Below are 11,951 nucleotides of genomic sequence, written 5' to 3' on the forward strand. Positions count from 1 at the left end.
CTAATCTTTTTCAACAGATCACTTTGAGTTAAAATGCAGCCCAGGCTCTACCCTCCCTTCTCTCACCCAGCAGGTCAGTCTGAGGGGCCAGGGAATGGGCAGGGCAGTTTGAGGCCCCCACTTTGATGAAGGAGTGGGGCACTGGCTGGGCCAGGTGGTGGGAGGATCTAAGCCCAGGTGGCTCATCCAGGCATGCGCGCCGGGGGGGGGGGGAGGGGGCGGCGTGGCTCCCACCACTGCACACACCCTGGCAAAGGACCAGGGGGCACTTCCCCCCCCAGTCTGTGTGTGGGGCAGAGGCGGCTGCCACTGCGTGCTGGGCTTTGTACCCCAAGCCCTGCTGTAGCTGCCCCGGGAGTGGTGCAATGCCACATGCATCTTGCTGCTGGGCTGAGCTGCACCCCCTGCCTGCCTGGCAGCAGGCTCCAATCCTCCCACTAGGCTCGGCTCACCTAGTGACAGGGAGCATGGCAGGGGATCATCCCACTCATCTGGCCTGGCCCTGGCACAGGAGGTACATCTCAGGCCAGCAGTAGGACCCACGTGGCATCATACCACTCCCAGAGCAGCTGCAGCTCTGCATCTTGTGTGGCCACTCAGCTCCCCCAGACTGAGATATATTGTCAGAGACTCCACGATCCAGACTGGTTAGTGACTACTGCTCTATATACATTTAAGTAATTTCATTTGCAAGCAAAAATTCAACTATCATCTCTAGGTAGATTCCGCCTAGATCATTTCTCTAAATTCAGATGTGCTGCCTGCTGCCCATAATTTCATAGTTTCTGGGGTCGGAAGGGACCTGAGCAGATCATCAAGTTCAACCCCCTGCCATGGCAGGAAAGAGTACTGGGGTCAAACGACCCCACCAAGGTGTACATCTAGCCTCCTCTTAAAGACCCCCAGGGTAGGAGCCAACACCACTTCTCTTGGAAGTTGGTTCCAGATCCTAGCCGCCCTGACATCTAGCCTAAATCTACCCTCTGCCAGCTTGTGACCATTATTCCTGGTCACTCCTGGTAGTGCTCGGGGGAACAGGGAATTCCCCAATGCCTGCTGGTCCCCTCTGACTAGTTTGTAACAGGCCACTAGATCCCCTTCTCCTGTGGAGGCTGAACAGGTTCAGGTCCCTTAGCCTCTGCTCGTAGGGCCTGCCCTGCTGCCCCCTGATCATGCGAGTGGCCCTCCTCTGGACCCTCTCCATGTTGTCCACATCCCTCTTGAAGTGCGGCGCCCAGAACTGGACACAGTACTGCAGCTGCGGCCTGACCAGTGCCACATAGAGGGGGAGGATCACCTCCTTGGACCTGCTTGAGATGCATCTGCGAATGCATGACAAGGTGCGGTTGGTCTTCCTGACTGTATCCCAACACTGCTGGCCCATGTTCATCTTGGCATCAGTGATGACTCCAAGATCCTTTTCTGCCTCTGTACTGACAAGAAGGGAGTTCCCCAGCCTGTAGGTATGGTGCTGGTTCTTCCTCCCCAGGTGCATCACCTTGCACTTGTCAGGTGTTGAATCCCATCCTATTGTCATCCGCCCACCCCTGTAACCTGTCTAGGTCTGATTGCAGCCTATTCCTTCCTTCTAGCATGTCCATGTCCCCTACATCTTAGGGTCATCAGCAAATTTGAACAGGGTGCTATTTACCCTCTTGTCCAAGTCACTGATGAAGATGTTGAACAGTGCAGGCCCAAGGACCGAGCCCTGCAGAACCCCAATGCCCACATCCCTCCAGGTCGAAAATGACCTGTCCGCTACCACTGTCTGGGTGCGGCCCTCCAGCCAGTTGGAGACCTATTAGACTGTGTAGGTGTCAACACCACAGTCCCCAAGTTTCTTAATGAGAACGGGGTGAGAGACAGTGTCAAAGGCCTTCCGAAAGTCTAGGAAGACTATGTCCACTGCTACCCCTGCATCTAAGGATTTGGTGATCTGGTCATAGAAGGCCACTAGGTTGGTCTGACAGGACCTGCCGCTAATGAACCTGTGTTAGTTGCCCCTAAGCATAATCTTCCCTGCTGGCCCCTCGTGAACTTGTGCCAGAATAATTCTCTCAAAAAGCTGGCCCAGGATTGAGGTGAGACTAACTGGCCTATAGTTTCCCCGTGTCCTCCTTCCTCCCATTTTTGAAGATGGGAACCACACTGGCCATCTTCTAGTCCTCTGGCACTACACCAGAGCACCACGAGTGCTCGTAAAGCCGTGCCAGGGGTCCTGCAATGACCTCAGCCAATTCCCTCAGTACTCAAGGGTAGAGATTGTCTGGACCAGCTGACTTGAATACATCCAGTCCCTCCAGAAATTCCCTAACTAGTTCCTCACTAACCCTTGGCCTAGGTGCACCTCCCCTGGGGTGTAACGGGGGGGCCCAGAGGGGGGGTGGCTGTTCCGGTCCCTACTCAGGAAAACGGAGGCAAAGAAATCATTAAATATGTTAGTTTTGTCGTCTGGTGTGACGACCAAATTTCCTGCTTGTCCTGCAGGGGCCCCACGTTACTGGGAACCTTCTTTTTACCCCCTATACATTTAAAAAAGGACTTCTTGTTGTCCTTGATCCGGGAAGCTAGTCCCAGTTCCATCTCCGTCTTGGCCTTCCTGACTGGCCCCCTGCAGCCCCGAGCAACCGTAGTATAATCCTCCCTGGTGATGGCCCCTCCCTTCCATTAGGTGTGCACCTCCCTTTTAGCTAGGAGATATTCCCGGATGCTTTTGGTGAGCTATGGGGGTTTTTTCACCCTCCTGCCCCCTTTGATCCCAAACTAAGATTATGACTCATACAGGCAGTCCTCAGACTTATGACACAATTAATTCCTGAAAACCCCATCTTAAGTCAAAACATTGCAACTTGGAACCAATTTTCTGAGAAACAATGTTATAAATGGGGGATTGGTTCTTGAACCAAGGCCCGATACCCTATTTTCATCAAAAATAGCCCAGAATTTTGTACTTGATCAATTATAGACGAGTAATATAGCTATATTAATGTATTTATATTGTAAATAGCAATCATATTGATTTGGAAGGACTACTTTGAGGTAAACTGCTGGACTTTCTGAAGGGCTCTTGGTTGGACTTTTTGAAGGGTTCTTGGCTGGAGTCTTCTCAGGAGTCTGCCAGTATCTGTGGATATCTAGCTGTTAACCTAAAACTTAACAAGCTGAAAAAAAGGCTGAAAAAAATACCTCCAGATCATACCTCCTACTTCTTACATCTCCCTCTGAATACTATGGATAATACTGCCATCTAGCCTGTCCATCCTTAATTTGGATTTTCCTTTGATTCATCCCACATAAATTATTTCTACAATCTAAGATTCCAGACATAACTTAAATATTTACGGAACCTCTACAGACAAATACAGGCTCTACTGTCATGTCTCAATTATTACAAGAGCCTTTTTTCTTCACTTGTCACAGTCAATTGTGCCCAGCTCCTACTCACTCAGAAAGCTGCTGTGAAAACTGTTTTCCTAGTGTCACCACCTCCTTGGATCCCTCACTTGACTTTGTTTATCATATCAAACGAGGCACTTACCTTCAATTTCCGCTTATCTACCCCTACTTCTAACTAAGGCCATGATGCCAGCCTCCCCAAGTCACTTTTTATTATTTCAAACATACTTCCATTGTCCATATGCTTGAAAAAAAAAAAAAAAAACTCTACACAAACTCCACAAAGTTACCTCGTTACCCTTCTTTAAAAAACTTTCCTTTACCACAATGCCAACAGCAAAAAAAATCCATGACAAGGATTAAGCAGTCTAACCCGTAGCCTATCATGCTAACCCAATATTAAATGTTCTCTTGTCCTATCTGATGTCTCGTCAGAAAGCTTAAGCTATTTAAGTCAGCAATTGGCCTTTTCTTGAGTTTGTACAGTACCTAGCTCTGTATCTAGGATTTCCAGCTGCTATTTAGTTGTTACTAAAACAATGCATTTTTTGTTTTAGAGATTATGCAAAGATAGAACTGAGGAGAGAAAAAAAGCGTAAAAGTCTTTAGGGATCAGTTCTTAATTTCATATTCTTATATTTACTTATGAACTCCACACCAATTTCCTTTATTTTAGGCTCTTCTAACATTTACTTTCACATGTTAAATACATTTCCTATGATCAAATACTAGCAAATTGCTTGTCAAGAATGACGGGGGGAGTGGGGATGGGCAGCTTGCTAACCCTAACCCCGCTGCCACCTCCCAGAAGCAGGACCAGGGTGGGGGGCAGAGAAGGTCCTCCCTCCCCCAGCCAGCACTGCTCGCCTCAACCCCACTCCATCCCCACCATCACAGCAGCACTCCACCGCCTCTAGGGAGCAGGGTCAGGGAGGGAGGAAGGCAGGGGGAAGAGCCATTCTAATTAAAGTGCTGCCATGTCTCCTGTATCAGCATCCCCATGCTTAGAAATGGCACTAAATATATTAAATATTGGTTATTGGATTGGTACTGGTTGACATGGCTGTTTAATAAATTGGCTATTGGTATTGGCCAAGAAGAAGATCTTAAAAACAAAAAAAAACAAAAAACGGTGTACCCCCTACTACCCAATACACAAAAATCACACACCCAGCAGAGATGAAAAAATATCACATCAACCTATACATCCATCTTTTGTCCAGTTCCAACTATCTTCTTTAGATTCTGATAAAGGTGGGGGTTTTTGGAGGGAGAAGAGATGGAGATGGTGGGGGGGAGGGGTATGTGTGGATGTGTGTGTGTGTGCGCATGCCTGCCTGCCTATGTGATGGATGTCTCAGATAAATCTTGAATTGCCCCTTACCCCTAGTAAAACAAGCCTGACGGGTAGGTAACTGATAAACACTCACTGAAGGAGAGAAAAATCCAGAACAAAAAGGGAACAGCTTCACACTACCATATGAAGGATGTCAACAGGTTCCAAATTACTAAAAAAAATTAAACTAAATCACCCAAGTTAAAAGTACCAATAGAAAATCATCATGTTTTTATCCAGGGAGAATAGAGAACCTGAAACAGTCCAACCAGAGAAGTCTTAAAAAAAAAAAAAATCCACCAAGGTAGAAATTACTGAAAGGGAACAGGGGAAAAAAAAAAAAAGCTCTCCCCTTGTGGCAGAATGAGCTGTTCTGACCCTGTAAGCAATGTTGACACTAGCAGATACTTATGCATGAAACAACTGTTAGTTAACTTCTATACAATATATTACTTATTCTTTTGTCACCTTACTGTTCTTAAATCACAACATATCAAGCCTATTATCAGAGCAACATGTTATGATGACCTCTTTCAATACTACTATTTGGAATATTATTGTGATGAGGAGAACAAAAAAACAAAACAAAACAAAAAACAAACCAAAACTGATCCCCCCTGAAAACCTCTCTTTATGGAAAGTGCACTGAAGGCTTGTGTCAGCCTTGAAAAGAAAAACACAAGATCTCCTGCAAGCATGGGTCAATGACAACAGGCCAAAACTACCACAGTAAGAACTGGCTGTCAACCTTAATGATAATTATGCATATTTATATCTGATTAATCCTTAATTATAAAAAGACCCCATTGGGAGCAAGTGCCATGTCACTTGACAACAATTCCTCCATACAATTAAAAAGCTCTGCTGACAGACTGAGTGAAATTCCACCCAGATTTCTGCGTACAAGGCTCTTAACATCATAATTATGACTCTTCTCAGGAGACAGTGGGTGAGAAAGGGAAAAAAAGAGAGACAGACTTTCAGCATGCTACGAATAGAAACACCTTAGAAAAGAGAACTTGGCTAGTATATAAAGAAGGTAAAAACTAACATGCTCTTTCCAAATAAATGTTTTCAATCTTCAAGAGCACACACAATTTCTGGTCATTACATATTCATTTGAAGCTGTTTGATCACAAATTACCTTTATTATTTGTAGCTGAACCCCTTCATCTGTTTGAGGACCTTGAAAACAGCCACATATTGTCTCAATAATTCTATCAATTAATTTTTTGCCTGGAGCGGTACTGTCTGGAGCATTTCCAGTCAAGTGCCCATATGCTATAAGTTTCTGGAGGAAAAAGAAGAAACATGATAAATAAAGCAAGCTTAAAAACCGAAAGTGCGTAGCTGAATACATAGAATCAGTTATGGCACAACTGAAATTAGATAGGACAATTAGACCAGTACAATGTATCTAAAATCCCACTAAATTTCATTTTAAGGGCCTTTAGAAGCATCACATTTTTATCAAACTGCACCACTTACCATGAAGTTCAATTTAGTTTAACAAATAAAAACAGCTCACAAAATTTTAAGCAGGAGTCTACGAGCAACTCAGAAGATATACAGATAGTTACCATTTTACATATGGTATCTGAAAAAAACCCAAACTTCTCTATATTTAAAAGTAAACTTTTTGTGTAGACAAGCAGCCAAGCCAGTCAACTGGCAAGATATGCATGTGCCTATGGATGCAAGTACATGCACTGGGTTCAGAGTTCATAGTCCTTTCTCCTGGGTGGCCTGATTACAGAAAAAAATTCTGCCATTGTTCTGAAAATACGTTAAAGGACCAAATTTAATCTGCATTGCATGCTGGGAAGATCGGGGGGGGCCAAAAAAACAGAACAAAAAACACTTCACATTTTGGAACTATAAGCCTCAAATTTAAAATATTTTAGTCTGGTTAGAGTATAAAACTATACTTCTCTGGTAGTCTTAAACTAACTCTGTAATAGGTTTAAGCTTCTATATATGCACATTAATATACAAGGTTGAAGACTGGGACTAATGTATTGTTAGTGTAGAATTAACTAGTTTTAGTTATCAATTATATACTTGCATACCCTTTCCTCCCATCTCTGACAAATCATATTCAATTTGATTTGGGGAACCATTGGATATACATTAGCAGGAAGAGAAAAAAAATACATTCATACATTCTGCCTTATTTATATTTACCTGTCCCCACCCCTCCACACCAAACAAGGTTTTATTGTACAGTTAGACCTTTAATTCCATACAGACCTGTAAACAATCAAGAGATGTACTAACAATCCTGGGGCACTTAGACTGGCATGCCAATTCGAATGGTAAGAAGTACTTGTCGGCTTCAATAAAACTTGTCTTTGATTTCACAGGTGGAAGAGTGCTTGAACCAGGCTTTGCTTCTCCATGAGGGGGACTAAAGAGAATAATTTGACTATTAGACTGTTTTAAGTGTCCAGATAGAAGATTTCTTTATCACAATATTAGTTTTCTTGTGATTTTACTACTACCAGAAACACAACAAGAAAGTAACTTTCCAAAAGCAGTTATAACTCTATTAATGACTTCAACATATATGTAGATATCAGTCTGACCTAGAAAGGGGTGTTTTTGTTTTTTGGATCAGGCAGGTTAACTGACTGCAGCAGTAAATCTCCAGTTGCTCTTGCTGGCTTGGAGACAAATGTGTTTCTTCTGAATGCAGATAGAACATACTGAATGGGGCAGGGGAGGAAGGAAGGACTGTGCACCATTTAGTAACCCTCTCTGGACCTGCTTGGCAGGCCTGCCCTCTGAAGTGGATATCAGAATCTTTTTCCACCTCTGGTAGGACTCTGAAAGGTACATATTGGCTGCCAAATGGCAGACAGCATGTCTACCTCAGATCTCAGGTATCTGCAATCAAGCCATACTGGAAGAAAAAGAAGTGTAGATAACTCAAAATGGAAAAAAAAATCCCAGTGAACCTCTCTGCACAGCATGGTAGGCATGTGCCACAGAAATAGGACCTCAGAAAATGATGGAAATGCTCAGGATTACTTGCTCTAAGTCTTGAAACCTCTACTACTTGAAGTGTAGTAGTTGCCTTAAAAAGCAAGCTGAATAATCAAAAAGATGCTCCACTCCTCTCTAGATATGATCTTCAGCTAGGCTCGACTCTAGCATGTCTTCACACTTTTTAGGCACATTTCCTAGGCTAAGTACAGACAGTCAAAAAGCCCATGGCTGAATCAGCTCAATCATCACAGGTTAGTGTAAACTGTGTATAGACTGAACCAATAAGCAAGTGAACAGACAATCACTTTTGGTTCTGGAAATGCAGCCACATGCCTGCAGTGGCCCAGATCAGAAGCTAGAGGGCACTAGAGCATGCTTCCCTGCTTGGCTGGAGCAGACAGTATGGGCCAAGGCCAGCCAGCATGGGCCAAGGCAAGTCAGCCCACCCTGCGAGGGGGGTTTGCAGGGGAGATGCAAAGCATCCTGGGATGCTGGAGGACTGCAAGTTAACTTGAAACTGAAGGGGAGCTGGAACAGAAGTTCAGTAAATGGATTTAACCTAAATCAGTTAAGTCTGATACTACATCCATACAGGTTTATTTTAAACTGGTTTTGGCCATTTTGAAAGTGGTTTATGTGGGCTGAACTTCTGTTGTGTTACAGACGCAAACCAGTTTCCAATCACTTATATATGTTTATGAGTAATTTCTGTCCCTACCCCTAGTGGGAAGGAAGAGCTTGCTTCAATGCATGCCTTTAGTATTTGAATGGGACCCAGCCCCCAGAATGCCTTTGCTCCTGCTGATAGCTAAGAAACTTCAGGGTTCATAGTTAGCTAACAACAAAAAGGAATGGAGGTTGCCATGAATGAGGGCTGAAGCTGGCCATAAGGACAACTGATACAGACCAAACAGTTTATAATGGAGTTTGGAAACTAGTTACAACATACACTTTTGTTTTTCAGCACAGCTTCTGTGAAGAACATAGCATCCTTCATTCACTACAGCAGTGGTTCTCAACCTTTTCAGGATCATGGGATCTCCTCTACCTTTTTTAAATGTAGCAGCACACCCAGGTTTGTGCTGCCTCAGTGCTTCTCAGCCAAGTTCTGTTACCTCCAAATGAAACTGCCCCTCATGCCTGTTGCACATCCAGCTTGGGAAGGGCAGTGCCACATGCATACGTTCCTCCTGCATTGGGGCTCTCTAATCAGCCTAAAGCACACAGGAGTTGCTTCATGCTGTACAACTCTACCTGTTCAGCACCTCCTACACTCCTTTTAGAAACAGAAGCAGATGGGTTGGTTCCACCCGTACCCGTTTCCAGGAATACAGGGGATGCCAGATCAGGAACCATGAAGATTTATTGACTTGTTTAGGCTGATTAGAGAGCCTTAACTCAAGGGGACTGTGTGGGGCAGTTTTACCTGGCCACTCTTACTGTGGTATCCCAGCTGAGAACCACCGTAGCAGGTTCTTCCAACGGACAAACAACTTACTTTCAATGCAGCCTAGAATAGTTAAGGAGAAGGGCAAACTTTCCTTGCCCCTGGTTTCCCTAAATTGGTTTTAGGAGGAGATCTGACCCAGCAGTGCTGGATTAGTGCTATAGAAATACCCCAAAGTGAAAAAGTTAAAAGGATAATCATACTTGCTAAATATAGAATTTTAAAATGTAGAAAGGAAAAAAAAAGATTCATCGGGCCTAGCACTCTGAAATACCATATTTACTTGCATACAAGACAACTCTAAATTTAAGATGATTCCTCAGTAATTAGGACTCTATACATGGAAAACTTATACATTTGTAATAATTTTCCATGTATGGAATCTAGTTATTGGAAAATTGTCCAACATCTGTCCCCACCACCACCGAATAAGGGAAAGCAGTGATAGGTGGTCAGGCAGTGGAGGAGCAGTGGAGAGCAAGTGGTGGAAGGGGATGCAGCCAGGGAAGAAATAAGGAAGCAGGCAGTGGGGCAGTGGAGGACAGGCAGTAGGGGGGGCCAGATGGTGGAAGGTAGGAAGTTTGCCCCCTGCCACCAGCACTTATCCTCCTCTTGTGCCAGACACCCTCTTCAGCCTCATCCCCCAACCTGCACTCCCCCCACATCACTTCTGTCCCCCACTTGCAGCCTCAGGCCCTTGTCCCCCTTCCCATCTCCCTGCCTGCTGCCCACCCCAGCTCACCCTTGGTTCAGCAGGCTCAGTCCCTAGTGCAGCCTGGGGCATGGAGCACCACCCCATCCCCTATAGGTAAGCAGTGTAGGTGGAACAGGGGGGGTCAGCAAGGGCTCAAGCTGAGGTGGGAAAAGGGGCAGGGGATGCAGAAACAGTGGAGAGGGGCACCAGCAGTAGCAGTTCAAGGTTCTTTTTATCTAGAGGTCAGGGTCACAGCTGCTCCCCGTCCCACCTCTTGTACTCAGACTCCAAGACAAGAGGCTCCCCCCCAACCCCATGCTAAAAATAGGGAAGAGGAAACCATCTTGGAATTGAGTAAATATGGTACCTAGAGGGTTTTCTCCCTCTAGAAAGGACCCCTTGGGTAGGAACAGGGTACTGTCATGTATCCCCCTCTCCCCACCTCACCCCCAAATAACTGGTCCTCCAAAGCAGTAATGGCTATTGAAGAAGATACTTTAGATATGTCTGAGGATAAAAAAAAAATAAGCAGAACTTTGAGCCGTTTGCAATTTGTAAAGGATTGGTGAAGTGAAACCGACTGCTTTGACTTTTATTTGAAAAGCACTGTTTTTCTGATCAGCTGGAGCTCTTCAGCAATCTTGCATATTCTTTGAAATAGAAGCTGTGGCAAACAGCTAAATCACTGCTGTGGTCCCACAGAGCTGCTTCCTGCAGCTACATGCACCTCCAGCTATTTCACAAACCCTTGTCTTACAGAAGGGTTATGAAGAATCTAAGTTTTACTGTATCTATTTAGAAAAATGCTTGATCACAGTAAGTGTTATCTACATTATACAAAAACCCCCAAAATAAAACCCCTATGTTAAAAAGACGTTAAGGCTGAAAGGTGAAGCACTGTGAAGTTCAGAAATGCCAGAATCAAGATTGCTTGTGCTTTTCTGATGTGGCTCCTTTATGCATCATGGCTATTTTTCTAAGCAATGCCTGCCTCAATTCAGGGGACAAGATAAATGATACTCACTAAATATGCAACTATTCAGTATTTTTTTCCTCCTTATTGCTCAACATGCACTCCTATTTACTATAATATAATCTATTTGCTACAAACCAGTCAAAGCTTTATATGAAGATAAGTTACTACTTTTCCCTCCCACACTTTTCTGTGGTGTTCCTCACTATGGAATCTGAGTTCTCCATGAAAAATCAATGAATTCTTTTCACAACACTGCTGTGAGATGATTACTTCCATCTTCCCAAGAGGAATTGAAGCACTACGCTTTTGGTCAGAACTATCTAATTTTAGATGCCCAAATAGAAAAAACATGGGTGTAATTTTTTGCAGAGTATTTGGCATTATAAAAGCCTTGTTAGCTTTCAAAACACTTATTTCAGGGCATTAAGGACTACTAAAAAGTGAGAACTGAGAAGTCAGGTACCCAGAAAAAATGAAGGGCACAATTACTGGCTGCCTACAAGAATTAAGGTTAAAAATTCGACTAGCACCATACAGGAACCCTATGGCAGTGGCAGGGATAGAACCCAAACCCTCCAAGACAGCATTCATTCGTTTAAACCATGAGAATATGGTCTTTTCCAGCTTATTTCATTATACACCTTCCAGTTTATGTAGAAATCAAGCAAATACTCAACACAATACAACCCTGACTTATTCCCAGAGCATGGCCAATCCTGTACAATGAATCAAGCAGGAAGCCCCATGAACCATATAATCCTATCATAATGCACGTTCAGTTTACCTGTGCATTTCACAGATGCTTGTGGACAGCAGAGAAATATCTGATCTCAGGAATCTTAGTTTACATTTTAACTTCTGAAGAGGAATTTCACTAGACCCTTCCACCAACATACCTGCAAGACTGGATGCATAATCCCTCCAGTTTGTCCTAATTCCGTTTCTTCATCCCAACACCAGTCCCTGTGCTTGGAGAACACTAATTCTACCAGCTGTGCTCTCCGTCCAAACACCTGTCTCCTAGTTCCTTTGCCAAATCTCAGCCTTCCCCCTGCCCACCCTCCCACACGCAATTATTTCCCAACAAGTCCTGGTCTATCCATCAGACCCCCAG

The 11,951-nt window shown here is 44.2% G+C and overlaps 1 protein-coding gene across 1 annotated transcript in view; it reads right to left on the reverse strand.

Moving 5' to 3' along the window:
- The window catches only part of ARFGEF1 (ADP ribosylation factor guanine nucleotide exchange factor 1), a 153,114-nt gene that overhangs the window by 135,829 nt on the left and 5,334 nt on the right, over window positions 1–11,951 (reverse strand). Inside the window, exons 2-3 of the mRNA XM_019527763.1 lie at window positions 6,983–7,139; window positions 5,877–6,023 (exon numbers count right to left, since the gene is read on the reverse strand). Of these exons, the coding sequence (XP_019383308.1) occupies window positions 5,877–6,023; window positions 6,983–7,139 (304 nt within the window). The remainder of the gene's footprint in view (window positions 1–5,876; window positions 6,024–6,982; window positions 7,140–11,951) is intronic.

Source organism: Gavialis gangeticus, unplaced genomic scaffold, assembly GCF_001723915.1.
Source record: "Gavialis gangeticus isolate Ggan-Ray unplaced genomic scaffold, GavGan_comp1, whole genome shotgun sequence".
Classification (NCBI taxonomy): domain Eukaryota; kingdom Metazoa; phylum Chordata; order Crocodylia; family Gavialidae; genus Gavialis; species Gavialis gangeticus.